Raw genomic sequence first — 17233 nt, forward strand, 5'->3', positions numbered from 1 at the left:
GCAGCCCAGCCTGATTCCCCCCCCCCCCCATAGCAGCCCAGCCTGATTCCGCCCCCCCCCTCCTGGATATTTTTTGTGGGGGGTGTTTATAATCCCCCTCACCCCCCGCACACACACACACACACCCAGCCGGCGTTGAGGATGTTTGCAGTCAGGATTGTCACCGCCGACTACTACATGTCCAGCCCGGTCAAGGGTCTGGACGTCTGCTTCTCGGAATTCCGGGAGAGCGAGGTGAACAGGGTGCCGGTGGTTCGCATCTTCGGACCCACACCTGCAGGTAAGGCCCGGGGCGGGTTGACAAGGTGTTGTGAGATGTGTTAGCCTCGGGCTGGGTGGGTGGACCGCCCACCTGGCTGCCCGGCAGGCCGGCTGCCTGCGCTCTCTCATTCAGCGCTTGCCATTTTGTCAAGCCCTCGCTGCAAAGCCGCGGGCAGCCATGAAGCAAAGGGGCTGTGTGTGTGTGTGTTGTGCAACATATGGGGTATAATCGCGGTTTATATATTTGCAGACATGTATGAAATGTGCATGGCCACCCACCGTGCTAACCATGTTTGGGGAGGGGGGTTTGTTCGCGTTGTCAGAGCCTCCTCGTCTGTCTTCAACAGCCGTTTGATTTCTGCCGCAAACTATTTAACGGTCTGGACTGGACGTGGCGGGGAAGAGAGGAAGGTGCAGATCTTTGCATTTAACTGTGCGGAGAAACCCCCCCTCCCCATCGCCAACCTCTCTCGGCCCTAAATCAGTTTGTTTGAATGACCATGCCTGCGAGTTCCCTGATTGAACCGTTACAAAGAGTGTTGCACAGGCTGCCTTTTAGTTTTCAAAAATGGGAAGCTTAAAGGATAATAAAACAACAGGGGGGTGTCGTTGCCATGCCCCCCTCCCCACTTCTCTCAATAACACAAAACAAAACAGGTGTGGCACACATCTTCCTGAATTTAAAAAAAAAAATTACATACCGAAAGTGTTGACTTTTTATTTGCCATATTTACTGTAGGCAACTCATGATTTCCTGGTCAAAAACCCTGCCACGCTTATCAAATGTGGATCTGCTGCTGCAGATGTCAGTTGTACATTTACTGTTGATGAATTGAGGTGCTAATTCTCCCCTCGTAATGTTCGATCATATTTTATCGATTCCCCCCCCCCCCCCCAGGATCCTAATGAGGGGCAGTGATTCCTCCTCCTGAGGAAGGACTCTTATTTTTTTTTAATTGGAGAGACATTGAAGATGGGAACAACTTGCTGAAATCTGTACATTAGCGCTCTGCTCTGTTCTTGGCATTCTTTGCTTTCACCATGTGTATTGGACCTGAAGAAAATGTTAGCATCAGAAAACTATATCCAGCCAGTCTTACGGTCTACCTTGTGCCAAGTTGAAGTTTAGTTTATGAAATTCACAGCCACTGTTTAATTGATGGGTTGCATTCCGTTAGTGAAAGTAAATCTTTGGATCCTCCCTCCTTTAGAGAACATTTAATTATGCTGAACTTCACTATTATTCTATGCCTTTCAAATTGGTTTATAGTCTGAATAAGTGCAGTGTAAGATTACATCACATTTGGTGCATTTGTGTAAATTTCCTAAAACAGATAGTATGAAAATGTAGAATCTGAACATTGTTTCCTGACTGTAAATAGCAAAGTGAGAGTATGCTTTGGAGGTATCTTGTAATTTACATTGGTTTTAATATCTTGCTGATTATATTTGCTGTTGCTGTAATGCCATAACATTAACCTGAAAGCAGAACTTGCACAGGGTAGTTTGATGGTTCAGTGGCTAGCACTGCTGCCTCTCAATGCCCGAGACCTCGGTTCAAGTCCGGCCTTGTCTGTGGAGTTTACATGTTCTCCCTGTGTCTGCGTGGGTTTCTTCCGGGTGCTCTGGTTTCCTCCCACAGTCCAAAGATGTGCAGGTTGGGCGGATTGGCTATGCTAAGTTACCTGTTGGTGTCCAGGGATGTTCAAGTTAGTGTACGGGGATAGTGTGTGGTGGGTGAGAGTGGACCTCGGTGGAGTGCTTTTTTTGGAGGATTGGTGCAGACTCAAAAGCCCTCCAGAATTGGGGTTGACGTGTATGTCATATAAAAGTGAACTGCTAGTGTGGATGGTTGCCAAAGTAAACAACACGTGTGTCTTACACTCTGCGCACCTTTGCAACACAGCTCATGTTGCCTACTTGAACCCTTGTGCCCAAATATAAAGTGCTGGTAAGTAAAACCTGCAATTGTGGGGTGAAAAATTCCATCTGATATTGGTATAGCAAGCTGTGGTTAACCTATCCATAGAATCCCTACAGTGCAGAAGGACACCATTCGGCAACTGAGTCTGCAATCGGGTCTTCTGAAAAGCCACCCAACCTAGACCCACTCCCGTCCTATCCTGGCAACCCCAGATAACCTTCACATCTTTGGACACAAAGGGGCGATTTTAGCTTGATCATCCACCTAACAACACCTTTGGACTGTGGGAGCAAACCAGAGCACCCGGAGGAAACCCACAAAGGCAATGGGAGAATGTGCAAACTCCATACTGACCAGTCACCCAAGGCCAGAATTGAAGCTGGGTCCCGAGTGCTGTGATGCAGCTTGTGGTAGGAATTGGGTGTCCAGGCAAGTTTCTATGGCATTTCTAATTGGCAGCTAATTAGTTGCATTGTGCAGTCCTTGAGTGACTGTGGGTGAGGAATTTGAACAACTTTGTAGGAATATCATTTTTTTTTCTCAACCCTGTCAAAGAAATAAAATTTTGCCCATCAACGTCCCTTATCCAATCCTCCCACAGTCTGAACTGAGCTCTGTGTTTTTATGGACTTTTTGCTTGATGTGTATTTAGTTGTGGTTGGCCAGAAGGAGGCATGACTCAAATCGAATTGTGAATGTGCTCACTCGATACTGGTCTTGAAATATAGAAAAACTTGCAAATAGCATTTGGTAACTGCGACCTGACTGCCTAAAGTAGAGTGCAATGTAAATAGGATGCCTGGAATCAATTGATTGAATTTTCTGCTTGTGTTGCATTAGTATGAGAGGTCTTGTAACATTTTATACCTGTTTATTTTGCTCTCATTTATTTGTTGTTGAAAAGCCAATAGATAGGATTGTTCTTCATATTGGCCTTCCTTTGTCTAATCCTCCTGCTTCCCTTTCTTGAAAATTTTATTTTTGTTTATATCTTCTTCTGCCTTCCCCTAATTTTCATTTTGTTCTTAAATGTTATGACCAAGAAAGTGGTTTCCTGGACAGTGACTCTCTGACACTTTAACACGAGAGTATACACAAGTGCTTGAGAGTCTGTGTGATGTTTGTGAAAAAGAGTCCATGTCAACTACAAGACAAAGTTAGGTAGGTCAGTATTTAAGGGGATTAAAGATATATGAGATGAGACTGTATGTGTATGCAGGATAACACATTAAAGACTGTTTGGGTTAGATTGCTGTTTATGTATTGAAATTTCTTTGCAATTGTCAATTCTTGGTGAGTCTTGGCAATGAACACCAAACCCATATCATTACGACCACTCATGCAGGTTTTCAGCAAAGGTCACTGGGAGCTGAATCTTTTTGGTTGACTGTTTCTCCTTCCTAGCTTGTGGGCACTGAGACCTGTTTAGGCTCCCTATTGCTGCCATACTTGAGTACCCCTGGGATCAGTTGGGCATGAGACATACCTGGGCCTTCCTGATAAGGGCCTGGTTTAGCACATTGGCTAAACAGCTGTCTTGTAATACAGCACGGGTTCAATTTCTGTACCGGCCTCTCCGAACAGATGCCGGAATGTGGCGACTAGGGGCTTTTCACAGTAACTTCATTGAAGCCTACCTGTGACAATAAGTGATTATTATCATTATTATTTGCGGTGTCGAAATCAGGTCTGTTATATGGAATGGCACATTTCATTGCATAAGCACACTTAGCAGGCATAGTGCCAGAGAGATGGTTATGTAGTGGAACAGTAAGTTCTAAACAACATTAATTGTGGGGGAAATCTGTTCCTCAAAAAAATAACGTCATTCATGCAGCATTTCCAACAACCACCAGATGCGTTTAGAAGTGCTCTCTGTGGCCACTTGAGTGTAGTCGCTGTTGTAACATAGAAAACGCAGCAGCCAATTTTTGCACAGAAAACTTGCACAAAAAGCAATGTGATATTGACCACAATCTTTTTTTTGTAATGTTGATTTAAGGGATGAATATTACCTAGGATAATTCCACTGTGCTTCTTTGAAATAGTTCACCATCAGGCCTTGATTTAACTAATTTTCTAAAAGATAGTTCCTCTTGCAGTGCAGTTCTCTTAATGCTGCAGTGGAGTTGACCTTGATTTATTTGCTCAAGCCCCAAACTGGGACTTGTGATTCAGAGGCGAGAGTGCTACCAAGTTACGACGCGCTGTGATTGAGCAACAACTGAAACTGTCCTTGTATCAAGGCTTTAATGACCACAAAACCGTTGCTTTGCTTCCAGTTCAGCCCCTCCACTACTCCACCCTGCCATATGACTTCCGTGTATTAAAACCCTGCCTCATTTCCAGCCTTTCTTCACCCATGCCTTGTCTGAAATTTACCCCTCGCACATTCAGCTCCATTTCCACTGATCTCTCTGCCTGACCTCCTTTCTGGACCCCCATGCTAACTGTTGTCGGTGATTCTTTTCCTTTCCTGTCATTCACAGTGGGAGGTCATTCATACCAAGCTTGTGCTAGTTTTTTGAAAAAGCTATCTAATAATCCCACACCTCCTCAATAGCCCTGTGCATTTTCCCTCTTCAAGAATTGTCCTTCCTTTATATTTAAAAAAAATAGATCTTTCCTCCTCTGTTTTTTAAAATTGCTGTCGTTTCTGACCTACCTGTCCTCTTCAAAATAAATCCTTGAACAGAGTCATTGAGTTTTGATCTAATGCTTTCTCTGGGTCCGGGACGAGCATCAGTCAAATCTCTTTCGTGCTTCTCTTTTATGTTTTGAGATTGACTTGCACTACCAGCATATCCTGAAATGATGGCGTAACTCAGGGTTATAACAAAAATGAGCCCTTGTGCTCTGAATTGGATGTATGCGTCTTTCTTGCTTCTCACCACGACTACCATGTGCCTTTCCAAAATGTTTAAAAGACAGATGAGAAAATGCTTTGTAAAACTAGGTCAGTATTTACTAAGCTCCTTTATTGCGCAACAAGTGAACACACAAAACCGTGATGGTTAGAAACACACAATTCAGTTAGTAAAAACTATCAAAGAACAAAGAGAAGTACAGCACAGGAACAGGCCCTTCGGCCCTCCACGCCTGTGCCAACCATGCTGCCCGTCCAAACTAAAATCTTCTACACTTCCGGGATCCGTATCCCTCTTCCCGTCCTATTCATGTATTTGTCAAGATGCCCCTTAAAACATCACTATCGTCTCTGCTTCCACCACCTCTATCGGCAGCGCGTTCCAGGCACCCACTACCCTCTGTGTTTTTAAAAAAAAAAACTGCCTCGTACATCTCTTAACCTTGCCCCTCGCACCTTAAACCTATGCCCCCTAGTAATTGACCCCTCTACCATGGGTAAAAGTCTCTGACTATCCACCCTGTCTATGCCCCTCATAATTTTGTAAACCTCTATCAGGTCGCCCCTCAACCTCCGTTCCAGTAAGAACAAACCAACTTTATTCAACCGCTCCTCATAGCTAATGCCCTCCGTACCAGGCAACATCCTGGTAAATCTCTTCTGCACCCTCTAAAGCTTCCACATCCTTCTGGTAGTGTGGCGACCAGAATTGAACACTATACTCCAAGTGTGGCCTAACTAAGGTTCTATACAGCTGCAACATGACTTGCCAATTTTTATACTCAATGCCCCGGCCAATGAAGGCAAGCATGCCGTATGCCTTCTTGACTACGTTCTCCACCTGTGTTGTCCCTTTCAGTGACCTGTGAACCTGTACACCAAGATCTCTCTGACTGTCAATGCTCTTGAGGGTTCTACCATTCACTGTATATTCCCTACATGCATTACCTCACATTTGTCCGGATTAAACTCCCATCTGCCATCCCTCTGCCCAAGTCTCCAAACAATCTAAATCCTGCTGTATCCTCTGACAGTCCTCATCGCTATCCGCAATTCCACCAACCTTTGTGTTGTCCGCAAACTTACTGATCAGACCAGTTACATTTTTCTCCAAATCATTTATATAAACTACGAACAGCAAAGGTCCCAGCACTGATCCCTGCGGAACACCACTAGTCACAGCTACAAGACTTCTTCCCCACAGCTACAAGACTCCTCAACGACTCCCCTCGGACTGATCTGTTCCCTGTAAGAACACTATTCACGACGCCCTATGCTGCTCTTGCTCAGGTAACACTATGCTGCACTGTAACCAATCGCTGGTTGTCGATGTACCATTTGTCAATGTTCTCTGTTGATTATTCTCTTTGTGTTCTATGCATGTACTGTGTACGTTCCCTCGGCCGCAGAAAAATACTTTCACTGTACTTCAGTACATGTGACAATAAATCAAATCAAACCATTCTATCATGGCTGATCTGTTCCTCATCTGTTACCTACAATGCCGGATTGCAAAATCAGCCAGAGCATCTCCTCCCGAGAGCACATGAACTAGGAGTGGGAGTCAGCAATTCAGCCTCCCGAACCTAAACGCCCTCAGTGTGATCATGGCTGATCCCATCCTGGCCTCAACTCCACCATCCTGCCCATTCTCTATAACCCTTCAACCCATTACTAATGAAAAATCGGTCACAACCCTTTTGGAGAAGTAGTTTCTCAAATCTGTTTTAAATTTGCTACCTCTTGGCCTAAGATTATGACCTCATTTTAGAATGCCCCACAAAAGGAAACATCTGTTTCATGTCTACTATATCCATACATTTTAGCATCTTGTATACCTCAATTTGATCTCCCCTCATTCTTCTAAACTCTAGAGACTGTAGGCCCAAACTGTTTAATCTCTCCTTGTACGACAAACCCCATATCTCTGGAATCAATCTAGTGAACCTCCTCTGAACTGCCTCCAATGCCACTACATTTTTCTCAACTAAGGGGATCAAAACTGCACAATAATAAGGGGACCAAAACTGTGCACAATCTTGGTGTGAAGGTTCTGTCAAGGGCAATGCCTAGATAAAATCATGGACAGTTTTGGCATAGAAAGGAGCCACTTGGCCCATTGTGTCTGCATTGGCTGACAAACAAACCACCTAGCCTCAAGTGTTTTCTAGCATTTGGTTTGCAGCCTACAGGTTACAGCACTTGAGCTGCACATTCAGGCACCTCTTAAATGAGTTTGAGGGTTTCTGCCTCGACTACCATTTCCAGTGAGTGAGTTCCAGACCCCCACGACACTCCAGGTGAAAAGTCCCTTCCCATCCACTCTACCCAGATCTCTCAATTTTGTACATCTCAATCAAATCTCCCCTCAGCCTCCCTTGTTCTCCACAGCCTCAGTCTATCCAATCTTTCCTCAAAGCTGCATTTTTCCAGTCCTTGCAGCATCCTCGTAAATCTCCTCAGTACCAGCTCTAATGCAATTACATCCCTTCTGTGTGATAAGGTGAGCAGAACTGCGCGCTACTCAAGTTGTGGCCTAACTAATCATAGAAACCCTACAGTGCAGAAGGAGGCCATTCCGTCCATCATGTCTGTACTAGCCCTTGGAAAGAGCACCCTACTTAAGTCCACACCTTCACCCTATCTCCATAACCCAGTCACCCCACCTAACCTTTTTGATACTAAGGGGCAATTTTAGCATGGCCAATCCTCCTACCTTGCACATCTTTGGACTGTGGGAGGAAACCCAGCGGAAACCTACACAGACATGGAAAGAAAGTGCAAACTCCACACAGACGGTCACCTGAAGCTGGAATTGAATCCGGGACCCTGGAGCTGTGATCCAGCAGTGCTAACCACTGTGCCTCTGCCGTCTCTTTTTCTAAAGGATAATAGCGAACCAGATGGGTTTTTACGACAATTAACAAGGTTTCACAGTCATCATGAGGCTTTTAATTCCAGATATTTTATTGAGTTTAAATTCCATCACCTGTCAGTGGGATTTGAGCCGGGGTTGTCAGATCATTATCCTGGGTCTCTGGATTCCTAGTCCAACGACAATACCACTATGCCACCGCCTCCCTATTTATAAAGTTCCAGCATAACCTCGCTGCTCTTTTATGCCGGGGCTAACAAATGGAAATATTCCATATGCTGCCTGTTTAACCTCCTTATTGTCCTGTCCTGCTACCATCAGTGATGTGGACGTTCACTCCAAAATACCTCCATTCCACTCCACCTCTCTTTCCTCCTATTTATTGTGTAATATCTTTGCCTTCTCCAAATGTGTCACCTCACACTTCTCCATTCTTCTATTTGCCACTTTTTTGTCAACCTGACCAGTCCATTGATATCTTCCTTCTCCAACTATCCTCTTCGTTGTCAACCATGCGGCCAATTTTTGTGTTGCCTGCGAACTTTTGGATCATTCCCCCTACATTTACATCCAAATCATTCTGAATGACCTACCTCTTCAATTTCATGATCAAATATACAACAAAAAGCAGGGGACCTAGTACATTGGTTACATTTCTGGTTTTTGAGGCGTCCAACTTTTTTTATCCTTTGGGATTGTTGACAAAACGTCTTTTGTTCTCCTTGTTTTTACTTTCCAATATTCTTTCATGTCCTTTGTTGCTTTCCTAATTTCCTTTTTGATTTCAACCCCCTTTCTATATCCTTGGCCTTCTGTAGTATTGAGTTCTTGGCGTCTGACATAAGCTTTTCTTTTTCTACTTTCTTACCATGAGGCTCCTACACATAGAGGGAACTGTAGATTTGGCTGTCCCACCCTTTTTTTGTGGGGACATGTTTACAGTGAGCCCCTTGATCTCCCCTTTAAATGCATCCCACTGCCCTAACACTGATTTATCTTCAAATTTGCTAAATCACTTCTCGGGTTGATAAAATTGGTCTTTCCCCAATTTTGAATTTTAGCTCCGTTTTGTTTTTGTTTTTTTTTTTCATAATTATGTTCAAATTAACTGAATTGTGATCACTAAATACTCTCACATTGTCACTCCTTTCACCTGACCAGCTTCATTTCTTAAAACTAAATTCAGAACTGCACAGGCTCTTGTTAAACTTGCTACATATGGCCACAAACGTTCACAGTAAGAATTCTGCTCCCTCATTCCTTCCACACAAACTATTCCAGCTAATGTTGAGGTAATTAAAAACCCCTGATATTACTACCCTCCTGTTTTTGCACTTCTCACAGATTTGCCTACATAAACAAGATTAAGATTGTGTTTCAGTCTCTGGCCATCAAGGACGATGTTGACTTCCATCTCTGTTCTGGTATTGTGAATGTGGTTGTTTTTAGGCACTGTGTCTTGCAGTAGTCGGCCAGCTTTGCAATATCATTATTTACTGCGTTTTTGAGCTTGGATAGTCAGCAGCACCTGCATGTCACAGCAGATGTCATGTGTCTGGTTAAACATCCAGGATTGGGCTGGCGAGGTAGGTTGTTGAAGTAAAAGTTGTACATGATAGATGGGGGCTAAGACAGAGCCATGGAGTAGCCCATGGAGTCTGTTTCAACCAGGCGCTAGTCGTGTCATCTATATACATACCCTGAATCGTTTGTCTTGGGCACCGCTTTCAATGGAGTCAGTATCCCAGGGAGGGAGAATTCTTGATTTAAAAAAATAAATAAATTTAGAGTACCCAATTCATTTTTTCCAATTAAGGGGCAATTTAGCGTGGCCAATCCACCTAGCCTGCACATCTTTTGGGTTGTGGGGGTGAAACCCACGCAAACACGGGGAGAATGTGCAAACTCCACACGGACAGTGACCCAGAGCCGGGATCGAACCTGGGACCTCAGTGCCGTGAGGCAGCAGTGCTAACCACTGCACCACCGTGCTGCCCAAATTCTTGATATTTTGACAAATAGGCCAGTGTGCCAGACTGCATTGTACCCGGCAGTGAGGTCAAGAAAAATTTCCTCTTAAAATTCATTTTGAAAGTAATTTTCGCTGAAAGTGGTTAATACCACTGATCTCATGTGCTTCTTCCTTGCTGAAACCGCTGGAGGATGAAGCACTTGGTTAGCTTGAAATGTACTGAAGCAGGGACATTGGCCGGTAGCTTGGTAATTTTGGGCCTTTGCCAGGATTTGGGAGGCCTTTGATTTTAAGCATGGAGGTACTGCAATAATGAACAGGCTGCATGCATTCGCATTGCATGGCATAAGCAAAATAATTTGCCTACGCTCCTGCCTTTTCTATCTGAGCTCAGCCAAAGCTGTCAGTTGAGTGTCAGCAAACATGAAAGGCAGTATGTCAGACAGACTCTGCTGAGCACTAGACCCAGACACCTCCCAGTACAATGGGTGTGAGATGTTTATTGACTATTGAGGCAAATTAATAAATCACTTATTCCTTACTGAGGGAACAGAATTCAATGTTTAGCTCTCTACATCAGTATCTTCCCTGCCAAAAACATTTACCTTAAAATGCAACAGTTAAGCATTTAAGGGCGATCTTTCCAAATCCTTTGTAGGGAAAATGGTGAAGTTGTGCTGCCATTCCTCAAGATGTCGAATTTATTCTTACCACTTTACCAAAACAACTAATCAAAATCACAAACAATATTGTGGAATGCCCCTTTATTCGTTCATGGAATTTAAGTAGCATTGACCAGGCCAGCATTTATTACCCATTCCAAATTGCCCTCGAGTAGATGATGGTGGGCAGCATGGTAGCACAGTGGTTAGCACAGTTGCTTCACAGCTCCACAGTCCCAGGTTCGATTCCCAGCTTGGGTCACTGTCTGTGCGGAGTCTGCAAGTTCTCCCCGTGTCTGCGTGGGTTTCTTCCCACAGTCCAAAGATGTGCAGGTTAGGTGGATTGGCCATGATAAATTGCCCTGAGTGACCAAAAAGGTTAGGTGTGGTTTCTGGGTTATGGGGATAACAGGGATAGGGTAGAGGAGTGGGGCTTAAGTAGGGTGCTCTTTTCAAAAGCCGGTGCAGACTCGATGGGCTAAATGGCCTCCTGCACTAAATTCGATGAACTGTTGCAGGCCATGTGGTTTACGTACACCCAGAGTGATGCAAAGGAGAGAGCTCTAGGATTTTGACCTGGCAACAATGATGAACAGCAATTATAATCTCGAGTAAGGATGGTGAATTGCTTGGAAGGGGACTGGCAGGTGGTGGTGGTTTCCCTGTGTCTTCTACTCTCCTAGGTGGTAGAGGACACTGGCTTGGAAGGTGTTGTTGAAGGAGCCTTGGTGCGTTGCTGCAATGCATCTTTCTACATGCTGTACACTCTGCCACCGTGCACCAGTTGTGGTGGGACTGAATATTTAAGATGCTGTTTGGAGTGCCGCTCAAGTGGGCTGCTTTGTCTTGGATGGTGCTTTGTCTTGGGTAGCTCAAACTTTCAGTTTATTACACGTTGGTCGGACAATTGCCGTTGTCTTGACCTCCTCCTCTAACTCTGTACCGTCACCACCATCTACTCCGTACCGTCACCACCATCTACTCCATTCGCTGAACTAGAATGTGTGCAACCTCAGCATTCGTGCCAACCTGGAGCTGAGCATTTGATTCCCTATCAAAGAAAGCCTACTTCCACCTTAAACACTTCCTGCCTCCCCCCATTACCATACCCCATTTTCTGCTAAAACCTTAATCCACTCCAATGGCCGGCTTTCAATTCTCCACCTTCCAAAAATGTCAGCTCTTGAGACTGATAGCCATTTTCCATGGGACACGTGATATTTTGCCCACCTCACCAATGCTCTAAATCCATAAAATCTACAGCCACAGCATGTGTTGCATGGTTAGCACTGCTGCCTCATGGCATTGCAGACCTGCGTTCAATCCTGGCCCTGGATCACTGTCCGTGTGGTGTTTTCAGGTCGTTAACCTGAATGTATTAGCATAGCAGAATAGTCCAGGATGTTTTGCAGGAGCATTATCAAAATACGACACCGAGACAGGAGAGATTAGGGCAAATAACCAAACGCTTGGTGAAAGAGGTAGCCCTAAGGAATGTCTTAAAGGAAGAGAACCAGAGAATGCTTTGTGGAGGGAGTTCAATACTCAACTGGCAATTGAAGGCGAAGCTACCAATAATGAAGTGATTAAAATCAGTAATCCTCAAGGTGCCAGAATTGAAGTAATTGCCTGACAAAATCAAACTTGAACAATGTTTGAACTCCTCCATCCCTGGCTATGTCCTGCCCTACCGGCAGGACAAACCCACCAATGGTGTACGGTCTGGAGGGAGAGGACCTGAGAGACCTCAACAGTGACTCCAGAACAACCTATCACAGCTGATGAATCAGTGCTTTTTTATGCTGGAAGAAGCACTTAGGGTGGCAAAGACACAATGTACTCGAATGGGGACTTCAAATGTCTATTTATTGAGTGGCTCAGTAGCACCACTACAGTATTGACCAATCTGGCTGAGTTCTGGAAGACACAGCTGCTAGATTGCACTTACAGTAGGTGGTGAGGAACCAGAATGAGGGGGAAACCTAACTGACTTTACTTTTGCCAATCTACCTTTTGCAGATGCATCTGTTCATGTTGGTTTTAATAGCAATGATCACTGCTCAGTCTTTATGAAAACAAAACCCCCTCTTCACACCAGAGGATACTTTACTATCTATCATGATTTTTGGCACTACCACTGTGCTAAATGGGATCGATTCAGAATAGATCTAGCAGCTCAAAACTGAGCACCCATGAGATAATAATCTTGGCCATCAACAACAGAACTTAATCACCATCTGGAAGCTGATGGCCTGGCAAGCCCCTCAATTCTACCATTGTGATTAATCCTGGTTCAGTGAGGAATACAGGAGAGCATGGCATCAGGAGGCAGCGCAGCTTCAATACGGGATTTATGCACATTAAACACTGGAAGTGGCCTGTAATAGAGCAAAGCAATTCCGCAACCAATGGATCAGGTCAAAGCTCTGAGGCCCTGCCTCGTTCGGTCACAAATGGTGGTAGACAATTAACAGTGGTAGGAAACTCCACAAACATCAGTGATTGGGGGAAACCCTACACCCCAGTGTTTAACTGAAATAAAGGGAATTACAATGAAATGAGGACAGAGTTTGCTAAAGTGAACTGGGCGGATAGAGTAGTAGGAAATACAGTAAACAGGCAGAGCCAGACATTAAGGATGATATTCAAGACTCAGCAGAAATGTATCCCAGTAAGGAAGAAAGATTCTAAGAGGGATAAACCAATCATCACTGACCAAGGAAGTTAAAGAAAGTATCAAGTTGAAAGAAAAAGAATATAAGGAGGCAAACGCCAGTGATAGCCCCGATGATTGGGACATATTCAGAATCCATCCAAAGGAGAACTAAAAATATATGGGTAGCACAAGTGGCTAGCACTGTAACTTCACAGCGCCAGCGTCCCAGGTTCGATTTCCTGCTGGGTCACTATCTGTGCGGAGTCTGCACGTTGCGTGTGTGCGTCCATGAAACATTACCCTTGGTAACCAAAAAGGGTTGGCGGGGTTATTGGGGATAGGGTGGAAGTGAGGGCTTAAGTGGGTCGGTGTAGACTCAATGGGCCGAATGGCCTCCTTCTGCACTGTATGTTCTATGTCTATCACAAACGGGGAGAAAATAAACTAGGATGATAAACTGGGATTGCCAAATTGGGTGGGAGGGGGAGCTGTGAGGAGGATGCAGAGATCCTTCAGTGTGATTTGGACAAGTTGAATGGGTGGGCAAATGCATGGCCGATGCAGTATAATTTGGAGAAATGCGAGGTGATCCACTTTGATAGCAAAAATGAGAAGGCAGATTATTATCTGACCATAAATTATGAGGGGGGGATATGTGATGAGACCTGAGTGTTCTTGTACACCAGTCACTCGAGGTAAGCACGCGGGTACAGCAGGTGGTATGTTGGCCTTTAGAGCGAGAAGATTCGAATACAGGAGCAGGAATGTCTGCTGTAATTATGGGCCTTGGTGAGCCCATACCGGGAATATTGTGTGCAGTTTTGGTCTCCTTATCTGAGGAAGGATGTTGCTGTTCTAGAGGGAGTGCAGTGAAGGTTTACCTGACTTATTCCTGGGATGGCAGGACTGATGTATGAGGAGCGATTTGAATCTGTAAGGATTGTATTCACTGGAGTTTAGAAGAATGAGGGGGGCATCTCTTAGAAACCTATAAAATTCTAACAGGACTAGACAGGGTAGATGCAGGAAGGATGTCCCCGATGGTGGGTGTGTCTAGAATCAATGGTCAAAGTCTCTTTTCAAAAGGAGCACTTAGATATAGCACATAAGGCGAGTGGTATCAAAGGATATGGGGGAAAAGCAGGATTAGACTATTAAGTTGGATGATCAGCGATGATAATGAATGACGGAGCAGGCTCGAAGGGCCGAATGGCAGCCTCCTTTTTTTCTATGTTTCTAACTAGTGAGGGTTATAAAAACTGACAGTGAGGAGATAATTATGGAAACGAGGAAATGGCAGAGGAGTTAAACAGGTATTTTGCATCGGTCTTTACGGTGGAAGATACTTTGGACAACCCATTAATAGTAAAGAATATGGAAGAGAAAATAAATGCTGTCACCATTGCTTGAGAAGTAACATAAGACAAACTAATGGGGCTAGGCCCCCTGCCCTGATGGCTTGCATCTGAGGATCCTAAAACAAGTGGCTACAGAGATAGTGGATGCATTGGTTGCAATTTTTCAAAAATCCTTGGAATCTGGAGAATTACTGGAGGATTGGGAAACTGCCAATGTGACACCCCTATTCAAAATGCGAGGGAGACAAAAAACGTGCAGCTGTAGGCAGATTAGCCTAACATCTGGATAAAAGCAAATTACTGCGGATGCTGGAACCTGAAACGAAAGAGAAAATGCTGGAAAATCTCAGCAGGTCAGGCAGCATCTGCAGGGAGAGAAAAGGACTTTGACATAGAGTCATCGGACTCGAAACATTAGCTCTTTTCTCTCCCTACAAATGCTGTCAGACCTGCTGAGGTTTTCCTGCATTTTCTCTTTCATTAGCCTAACATCTATTGTTGGAAAAATGCTGGAATCAATTATTAAATAAGTCATAGCACATTTGGAAAATCATAATTTAATTAAACAGAGTCAGCAAAATTCATGAAAGGGAAATCGTGTCCGAGTGATTTATTAGAGTTTTTAAGGAAGTCTCAAGCAGAGTGGATAGAGGGGAACTAGTAGATTCCCGGCTGGGTCACTGTCTGTGTGGAGTCTGCACGTCCTCCCCCTGTGTGCGTGGGTTTCCTCCGGGTGCTCCGGTTTCCTCCCACAGTCCAAAGATGTGCGGGTTAGGTGGATTGGCCATGCTAAATTGCCCGTAGTGTCCTAATAAAAGTAAGGTTAAGGGGGGGGGTTGTTGGGTTACGGGTATAGGGTGGATACGTGAGTTTGAGTAGGGTGATCATGGCTCGGCACAGCATTGAGGGCCGAAGGGCCTGTTCTGTGCTGTACTGTTCTATGTTCTATGTTCTATGTGTAGTATTTGGACTTCCATGAGGCCTTCGACAAGGTACCTCACAAAAGGCTAACCCATAAGAGCTCATGATGTTGGAGGTAGTGTATTGGCATGGATAGCGAATCGGCTAATGGACAGGAAATAGCGAGTGAGGGTAAGGGGTTCATTATCAGGTTGGCGACCTGTAAATAGTAGGATCCTGCTGGGACCACAACTGTACAATATATATTAATAACTTGTTGGAGGAAGAAAGCGAGTGTATTGTAGCCACACTTGCAAACGACACAAAAATAGGTGGAAAGGCAAGTTGCAAGACGGAACAAATAGTTTGAAAAGAGATATTGATAGGTTAAGTAAGTGGGTAAAAAGTTGGCAAATTGAGTATAATATGAAATGAAAATCGCTTATCGTCACAAGTAGGCTTCAATGAAGTTACTGTGAAAAGCCCCTAGTCGCCACATTCCGGCGCCTGTTTGGGGTGGTTGGTACGGGAATTCAACCGTGCTGCTGGCCTGCCTTGGTCTGCTTTCAAAGCCACCGATTTAGTCCAGTGTGCTAAACCAGCCCCTAATGTGGGAAAATGTGAAGATATCCAGTGTTATTTAAATGGAAAGAACTGCAGAAAGCTGTAACACTGGGACTTGGGGAATCTTGTGCATGAAACACAAAGTGAGTACATAGGTGCAACAGGTAATCAGAGAGGCTAATGGAACGTTGGCCCTTATTTCAAGAGGGTTGGAATGCAAGAGTCGGGAAGTCTTGCTGCACCTGTATGTACAAGGTACTGGTGCGACCACATGAGCAGATTGGGTCCCCTTACTTAAGGGAATATATCATTTCATTGGAGGTGGTTCAAAGAGGGTTCAATAGGATTATCTCCCGCATTGAGGGGTTGTCTTAGGAGCAAAGGTTAAACCAGTTGGGACTCGACTCATTGGAGTTTAGGAGAATGAGAGGTGATCTCATTGAAACATAGAGGATTCTTGAGAGGCTGACAGGGTAAATGCTGAGAGGATGTTTCCCTCATAGTCTCAGAATAAATGGATGCCAGTTTTAAGACTGAGATGAGGAGGAATTTCTTCCCTTGAGGGTGGTAAGTCTTTGGGACTCCTTGACACAGAGAGCTGTGGGGGCAGAGTCCTTGTGTATATTTAAGGCTGAGATCGATAGATTCTTGATCAGTAAGGGAATCGAGGGTTATGGGGAAAAGGCAGGAAAGTGGACATGAGGAATCTAGGATTGGTCATGATCCTATTGAATGGCAGAGCAGGCTTGTGGGGTTGAATAGCCTACTCCTGTTCCTATTTTTTTTATGGTCTTGCAGACAGCCCTGATGCATTTTTAGCTACCTTCAGCCAAAAGCGTTGAGTGAATGATCTATCTCGGATCCACTGGTGCCTGTCTTCATTCACTCCCATGTGATATGAAGAAAGGGCTGAAGGCACTGGACAAAGGAAGGGCTATGTGCCAACGTCCCAGCTGTAGTACTGAAGACGTGTCTTCTAGAACTAGCTGTTCCATTACAACTACAAAACTGGCACCAACTGTCAGAAATGTCTAATTTTATGATTCATATATTTGGAAGTTTAACTTTTAGTTTTTTGGGAACTGAATTTTTAAATGAAAGAGGACCTGTGTTTTGAGAAACTGGTAAATACCACAAATATTTACAGTTCAATGGGTGGGAGAGTTAGGGGTGTGAAACAAAACAATGAACAACA

The 17233-nt window shown here is 44.5% G+C and overlaps 1 protein-coding gene across 1 annotated transcript in view; it reads left to right on the forward strand.

Annotated features, from left to right (window-relative positions):
• The first annotated feature begins 82 nt into the window (after nt 1-82).
• rev3l (REV3 like, DNA directed polymerase zeta catalytic subunit) overlaps nt 83-17233 on the forward strand; it is a 244539-nt gene continuing 227388 nt past the window's right edge. Inside the window, exon 1 of the mRNA XM_038799147.1 lies at nt 83-280. Coding sequence (XP_038655075.1) covers nt 142-280 — 139 coding nt within the window. The 5' untranslated portion in view covers nt 83-141. The remainder of the gene's footprint in view (nt 281-17233) is intronic.

This window comes from Scyliorhinus canicula, chromosome 6 (genome assembly GCF_902713615.1).
Source record: "Scyliorhinus canicula chromosome 6, sScyCan1.1, whole genome shotgun sequence".
Classification (NCBI taxonomy): domain Eukaryota; kingdom Metazoa; phylum Chordata; class Chondrichthyes; order Carcharhiniformes; family Scyliorhinidae; genus Scyliorhinus; species Scyliorhinus canicula.